At 44.7% G+C, this 7,500-nt stretch overlaps 2 protein-coding genes across 2 annotated transcripts in view; one reads left to right on the top strand and one right to left on the bottom strand.

Moving 5' to 3' along the window:
- ENH_00067370 (calcium/calmodulin-dependent 3', 5'-cyclic nucleotide phosphodiesterase, putative) overlaps positions 1-1,081 on the top strand; it is a gene marked incomplete at both ends in the record, with an annotated part of 11,230 nt that extends 10,149 nt beyond the window's left edge. The window contains 1 exon segment of the mRNA XM_013582377.1: positions 817-1,081. Within this exon segment, the coding sequence (XP_013437831.1) occupies positions 817-1,081 (265 nt within the window).
- Positions 1,082-3,475: 2,394 nt separating this feature from the next.
- Positions 3,476-4,855, bottom strand: ENH_00067360 (hypothetical protein, conserved; the record flags this gene model as incomplete). Its single annotated transcript, XM_013582376.1, has 2 exons — positions 3,476-3,925; positions 4,658-4,855. 2 exons carry the CDS (start codon positions 4,853-4,855, stop codon positions 3,476-3,478), a joined length of 648 nt encoding a protein of 215 aa, XP_013437830.1.
- Positions 4,856-7,500: the final 2,645 nt, after the last annotated feature.

Below are 7,500 nucleotides of genomic sequence, written 5' to 3'. Positions count from 1 at the left end.
TATTTATTTATTCTTTGCACAGGCTTGCTGCAGTCTCGCTGCCGGCCTTTCTTTCCATTGGGGCCCTTTGCTTCTTCGTGGGCTCTTTGAAGGCTCTTTTGCTGCTGCCCCAAGTTGCTGCTGTGGGGCCCCACTTGTTAATTAATTAATTAATTAATTTAATTAATTAATTAATTAATTAATTAATAAATTAATTAAATTAATTAATTTGATTATTAGATGGCGAATTTGCTCGCTTGGCTGCTTGCTGGGAACGCTTCTGCGTTTTTCCCGAGATTCTGGTGCTGCTGCTGCTGCTGCTGCTGCTGCTGCTGCTGCTGCTGCTGCTGCTGCTGCTGCTGCTGCTGCTGCTGCTGCTGCTGCTGGGCGTCCCTCATGCCTTTTCTGTATCTTTTTAATTATTTTGCCTCCTATTATTATTATTATTGTTATTAATTTATTGTTCCTTTTCATTTCTTTATTATCCCTTTTTGTTTGTTTTGTTTCATTTTTTGTTTCCTTTTTATTCTTTTGTATTTTTTGTTTTTAATTTCTTTTACCTCTTTTTTGCTTCTTTTAAATTTAATACTTTATTTCTTTTTTATTTCCTTTTGTTTCTTTTTACTTCTTTTTTATTTGTTTTTATTTCTCTTTATTTCTTTTATTTCTTTTCATTTCCTTTTATTTCTTTCTATTTCTTTTTATTTCTTTTTTATTTTTTATCAGACCATTTGCAAATTAATTTAAATTAAAAATATTTATTTAAAAATGAAATGAAATAAAGTAAATTTATAAATAGTTTTTGTTTCTTCAGTTTCTCTTTTTGTTGCTTTGCAGCAGCACAGACATGTGCGGGAGCTGCAACGCCGCTGGCAGCAGCAGCAGCAGCAGCAGCAGCAGCCGCTGCAGCCGCTGCAGCAAATTGTGCAGCAGCAACAACAACAGCTGCTGCAGCAGCTGCAGCAGCAGCAGACAGAACGGCCGCCGCAGGAGGCGCAGCAACAGCCCCAGCAGCAGCAGCCGCAAGAGCAGCAGCAGCAGCAGCAGCAGCAGCAGCAGCAGCAGCAGCAGCAGCAGCAATTTGGAAGGCCTGCTTTGCTGAGTGCTGCAGCTCCAGGGTTTTCGGGGTTTTACCTGTCCATACACCTGGCTGCTGTCTTTCTTATTTGCTGCTGCTGGACTGCAGCAGCAGCAGCAGTTTTGAAGGCTTTGGCCCCACAAGCAGCGTAAGAAGTATTTATTTATTTTATTTTATTTTATTTTATTTTATTTTATTTTATTTTATTTTATTTTTGTTTTTATTCTTTCTTTTGCTTTGCATTTAAATAGTTTTTCATTTTCATTTTTCATTTTGTTTTTATTTTGCATTTTAAATAATTATTTGGCTGTTCACTTCTTTGCCACTTTTCGCTCTTTGTTGAAAAGTGGAATTTCTTTTTAATTCTTTTTTAATTTAATTTACTTTAATTAAATTCATTCTTAATTTAATATGGTTTAATTTGATTTTGTTTTATTTTCATTTTGATTCTTTTTTGATTTAATTTTGTTTTATTTTCATTTTAATTCTTTTTTAATTTAATTTAATTAATCTAATTTGATTAAATTTTCCTTTTAATTCTTTTTCAATTTAATTAAATTTAGTTAATTGATTTAATTTAATTTTATTTATTTTTCATCTTCAGGGCTCTGCTGTCCAGCCGCGCCGTGGAAGAAACCGAAAAAGAAACTTTTGGAAAAAAATAAAAATAAAAAAAAACGAAAATGCAGAATTGGCGAAGCTGCAGTTCTGAGGTGTACGTACACCCCAGCTTTGCCCGCGAGGTGTACATACACCCCAGCCGGCAGGCGGAGAAGTTCGGCGGCCCGCGAAAGCGGCTTTTTGGAATAAATAAATAAATAAATAAATAAATAAATAAATAAATAAATAAATAAATAAATAAATAAACAATAAACTAATAATAAATAAATGCTGTTCAATAGTTGCATACAATGCATGCATGCAGTTGAGACCCGCGATCGCATGCGCAGGATCACTGCATGCAAGTGAATAGAAACCCTAAACCCTAAACCCTAAACCCTAAACCCTAAACCCTAAGGGTGAAGAAAGTGAATAGATCGAAAGAACAAAAGTTCTTATTTAGTTTCACTAGATTTGATGGCTGCGAAAAGTTGTTTATTATTTCTATTTGCTATTATTTGCATGCATCATTTAGTGTTTATTATTTGTTATTATTTATTTATTATTTATTTATTTATTATTATTTATTATTTATTATTTATTTATTATTTATTTATTTATTATTTGTATTTCCTTTTGTTCTTCTGTTGGCGTTTTTTGCTGCGGCTGGACCGCCCGGGAGCCGCGGCCGCGCAAACCCTAAACCCTAAACCCTAAACCCTCGAAAGTGGGGCTTCTCTTTTGAACTGCGCTTCGCCGAGGCGAAGAAGGGGGGCAGAAGTCCAGAAGAAACCCTAAACCCCAAACCCTAAACCCTAAACCCTAAACCCCGGGGGGTGGGAAACCCTCGTCTCGGGGGTGTGGCGGCGGTGCGGCGCGGGGAAACCCTAAACCCTAAACCCTCGTTGGGGGTTTCCGGAGGCTGCGTAAACCCTAAACCCTTGTCTGGGCGGAAACGCTCGGGGGCTGCAAACCCTAAACCCCAAACCCTAAACCCTCGGGGGCCGAAACCCTCGTCTCTGGGCGGGGTTGGGCGGGGCGGGGCGGCGAAGGGGAAGGGCAGGGTTTAGGGTTTAGGGTTTGGAATTTGGGGTTTAGCAAAGGAATTAAAAAGAAAATAGTTTTAACTTCGCGCGCAAACCCTCGGAGGGTTTGGGCGGGAGCTGGACAGACACCGCGGGCAAGCGCGGCGGAGGAGGCGGGCGCCGGGTGTACGTACACCTGGGGATCTGGCGCCGCGGCGCGTTCCGGAGCGAAACTTTCGCCGGAATTAAATTAAATTAATTCATTTAAATTAGTTTTTTGAATTTAAATTGGAAAAGGACGCGCGGAATCCCGCAGGGCCGGCCCCTGGGCTGGAGAGCGGCGCCCCCGGGTGCTGCTGCAGCGGCGGGCGCGGATTTCCGGTTTTTTCGCGAAAAACACTTCAAATTTCGCCAACTTTCTTTTATTAATGCAATTAAAAAGAAAAAAAGGGTTTTTTGGAGGGTTTTGGAGGCTCGGGGGGGGCGAATCGGTGTTGGTCTGGCGGCGACCAGCGAGGCAGCTGCTGCGGACGGTCCCGAGAGCGCCTGGGGGTTTCTGCTGCTGCTTTTGACTCTTTTGTCTTTTATTTGCTCCTTTTCAAATGTAAATTTGCATTTCTTTTTCATTAAAAGTACCTTTTTAAGCTTCTGCGGCATTTAAAACCCCTTATCTGTCGCCGGCGCCCGCGGAGAACCCCACGCAGACTCAGAGGCTGTGCTGCTGCTGTGTCTGCTGCTGCTGCTGCTGCTGCTCCTTGCTGCAGTCCTTTCCCGCCTGCCTCTCCCGCCCCAGCTAACAATCCCTTTGCTGCAGCAAACTCTCTTTCCCCCTTTCCCGCTGCAGCTGCTGCTGCTGCTGCTGCTGCTGCTGCTCCGCTGCTGTGGTCGCCACGCGCCTCACGCGGCTCCGCGCCTTTTCTGTCTCGCTGCTGCTGCTGCTGCAGCAGCAGCAGCAGCAGATCCTCCTTTTCCTTGTCTCTTCTCCTCCAGCAGCCTCATCCCTGCTGCTGCTGCTGCTGCTGCAGCTCCTGCTGCTGCTGCTGCTGCTGCTGCTGCTGCTCTTTCCGACGCCTCCACTTTCGGGCGCCGCTCCAGATGTATGTACACCGCAGCCCAGCGCAAGCCTTCCTTCGCTCGCTGCTGCTGCTGCTGCTGCTGTCGTGAGCAGCAGCAGCAGCAGCAGCAAACTAGCAGCAGCAAGGCTCTTTCTCGGCCTCCAGCACTCCGCGCCGTCATGCCTCGGCTTGCAGCCCGCAGCAGCAGCAGCAACAGCAGCAACGACAGCAGCGACAGCAGCAGCAGCAGCAACTGCAGCAGCAGCAGCAACTGCAGCAGCAGCAGCAGAACTCGCGCTAGGGAACTTTTGCTTCGGCAGCAGCTTCAGAGAGTGTCCGTTTGTGGGAACGCCTGAGAGCAGCAACAGCAACAACAGCAGCAGCAGCAACTGCAGCAACTGCAGCAACTGCAGCAGCAGCAGCAGCAGCAGCAGCAAAGCAGTTTGAAACCTTCCAGCTCCAGTTGAGCTGAGCCTTTTGTTTCTTTTTAAAGTTGTCCCCGGCAGCTGCTGCAGCGCACAACAAGCAGCAGCAGCAGCAGCAGCAGCAGCAGCGTTGCCAGCAGCAGCAGACTGTTGCTGCTGCTGCTGCAGCAGATGCCGAAATGTCTCCCGCAGAAGAGACAGAAGCGCACGCCTCCAGGCGAAAGCGCCAAGCAGCAGCAGACACTGCTGCTGCAGCAGCAGCAGCAACTGCTGCTGCTGATGCTGAGGAGACAGGTGCCGTCAAGCGGCACCGCAGCAAGCAGCAGCAGCAGCAGCAGCAGCAGCAGCAGCAGCAGCAGCGGCGCGGATCAGAGCCAGAGGTGCCCTCTTTAGGGGCCTACTCATCCGTATCAGGAGACAAGTCCTGGAGCGAAGAGGGAGAGCAGCAGCAGCAGCAGCAGCTGCTGCTGCAGCAGCAGCAGGTGGACATCTCACCATGTGAAGACAGTGCCACGGCTGCTGCTGCAGCAGCAGCAGCAGCTGCTGCTGCTGCTGTTGGCGGTGGAGTTGAGGGATGCGGTTTTGCGGGCCGAGGGGGCTCAGCAGCAGCAGCAACACCATTTGCTGCTGCTGCTGCTGCGCTGCAGCAGCAGCAGCAGCAGCAGTGCTGCTTGGCGGACGCTGAAGCCCCATTTGAGGGCCTGGAAGGGAAGGGCCCTGCTGCTGCTGCTGCTGCTGCTGCGTCAGCAGCAGCAGCAGCAGCAGCAGGAGGCCCCGCGTGCGCAGCAGCGGCGAAGGGCCCAGCAGCAGCAGCAGCAGCAGCAGCAGCAGCAGCAGCAGCAGCAGAAGCAAGCCTCAGCCGCAGCGACTTCGAATGTGATGTTCCTGGTGTCCGATTTGACCAAAGAGACAGAGCCTGGCTGGCCACTTGGCATGATGGTATTATTAATTATTTATTTATTTATTTAATTATTTATTTTATTTATTTATTTATTTTATTTATTTATTATTTATTTATTTATTATTTATTTGTTGTTAATTTAATTTAATTTAATTTGTTTAATTAATTTAGTTTGGTTTAATTAATTATTTAATTAATTAATTTCATTGTTTATTTATTTTATTTATTTATTTAATTTAATTACTTAATTTAATCGATTAATTTAATTTCATTAATTTAATTTAATTTAATTGATTTAATTTGATTGATTGGTTTAATTAACTTAATTAATTTAATTTAATTTAATTTAATTTAATTTAGTCAATTTAATTTAATTATGTAATTTTATTTAATTAATTAAATTAATTAAATTAATTAAATTAATTAAATTAATTAGTTGGATTTGATTTGGTTCGTTTGAGTCCTTTTGCTGCTGCAGCAGTTTGCTGCCCCAGTTTCGCTTTTCACTTCTTAACAAATTTATTTAAATTAATTTAAATAATTTAAATTAATTTAAATAACTTAAATTAATTTAAATTAATTTAAATTAATTTAAATTAATTTAAATTAATTTAAAATAATTTAAATTAATTAATTAGGTTTAATTAAATTGGTTTAATTAAATTTAATTAATTAAATTAAATTAATTGAAATATAATTGAATTTAATTAGGTTGGTCAAATTTGAATTAAATTGAACAAAATTAAATTAATTTAAATCAATTTAAACAGATTTAAATTCATTTAAAGAGATTTAAATGAATTTAAATTCATTTAAATAGATTTAAATCCATTTAAGTAGATTTAAACTGATTTAAATGCATTTAAATCCATTTAAATTCATTTAAATTCATTTAAATAGATTTAAATGGATATAAGTTGATTTAAATTCATTTAAATGGGTATAAATGGATTTAAATGAATAAAAATGTTGAAATAAAAATTAAAATTAAATTAAAAATTAATTTTAAATAAATAAAAATGTTGAAATAAAAAATTAAAATTAAATTTAAAATTATTTTTTTGCTGCTCAGGACGGCGCCACGTGAAGCGCTGCTTCGGAGTGAAGAAATATGGATTTTATAGAGCGAAGTATTTGGCGAGAGCAACAAAAGTGCTTTTTATTAAAAGTTTGGGAGACCGCCGCAGCAGCAGCAGCAGCAGCAGCAGCAGCAGCAGCAGCAGCAGCAGCAGCGGGGGGGGCGGCGCTGCAAGCGGCGCTGCAGCAGGCGCCAGCAAAGCTGCGCTGCAGGCTCTGCAGCCAGCTGCAGCAGCAGACGCAGACGCAGCAGCAGCAGCAGCAGCTGCTGCTGCTGCGGGGCTGCTCGAGCAGGAGGCGCAGCAGCAGCAGCAGCAGCAGCGGAGGCAGCAGCAGACGGCTGCTGCAATGCGCCTCAGGGACAGTGCAGCAGAGAAAGAAAAGGACCAGCAGCAGCAGCAGCAGCAGCAGCAGCAGCGCTTGCTGCTGCTGCAGCAGCAGCAAATGTGGGCCTCCCCAGAACTCCTGAGAGCAGCAGCAGGCCTCATGCTGCCTTCCCCCCCGAGGACTCCCCTATCAGCCGACGCGAGCTGCTGCAGCAGCAGCAGCAGCAAGGGTGCAGCAGCAGCAGACGCCGCAGCAGACGCAGCCTCCTGCGCAGCAGAAACTGCAGCAGCAGCAGCAGCAGCAGCAGCAGCAGCAGAGCCGGAGCTGTCTTCGAACGAGCTCGAAGCAGCGCCGGCGCGGCGGAGCATTTGCTGGCGCGCTGCTGCTGAAGACGGCTACTTGCGGCTGCTGGACTTAATGGACAAAGTCAAATGGGACACTCTTAGTGCTGAAGAAGCAGCAGGACTTATAAACGAAATTCCCAGAGTTCGAGGTAAATCTTTTTTTCTTTTTTTCTTTTTTTGTTTTTATTTCTTTTCTTTTTTGTTCTTTTTGTTTTCTTTTTGTTTTCTTTTTGCTTCCTTTTCATTTCTCTTTTTGTTCTCCTTTTTCTCCTTCTTTTTCTGCTTCTCACTTGTGTCTACTTGCTTCTCGGCAGTTTGCTGCTGCTGCTGCTGCTGCTGCTGCTGCTGCTGCTGCTGCTGCTTTCCGGTTCCCTGCTGCTGCTGCTGCTGCTGCTCCCGCGCCGCTGCTGCTGGCTGCGCGCGTGCTGCTGCTGCTGGCGCACCGCCCTTTCCCCGCCGCTGCTGCTGCTGCAGCGCACTCACCGCTGCTGCTGCTGCTGCTGCTGCTGCTGCTGCTGCTGCTGCTGCTGCTGCAGGGGTTTGCTTCGACCGCAAGGGTTTGTACTGGATCAGCCAGTGGCACGCGCGGCAAAAGAAACACCGAGAGTGGTTTCCAGTAAAAAGATTAGGGTTTAGGAGGGCCTGGAGGTTGGCGGTTTGCATCCGCAGAGACGCGGAAAAAGTGGAAG

The sequence above is a fragment of the Eimeria necatrix genome, genomic scaffold, assembly GCF_000499385.1.
Source record: "Eimeria necatrix Houghton genomic scaffold, Enh_scaff629, whole genome shotgun sequence".
Taxonomy (NCBI): Eukaryota; Apicomplexa; class Conoidasida; order Eucoccidiorida; family Eimeriidae; genus Eimeria; species Eimeria necatrix.
Note: the sequence above shows the minus strand (reverse complement) of the source record. Positions and strands in the feature narration are given on the sequence as shown.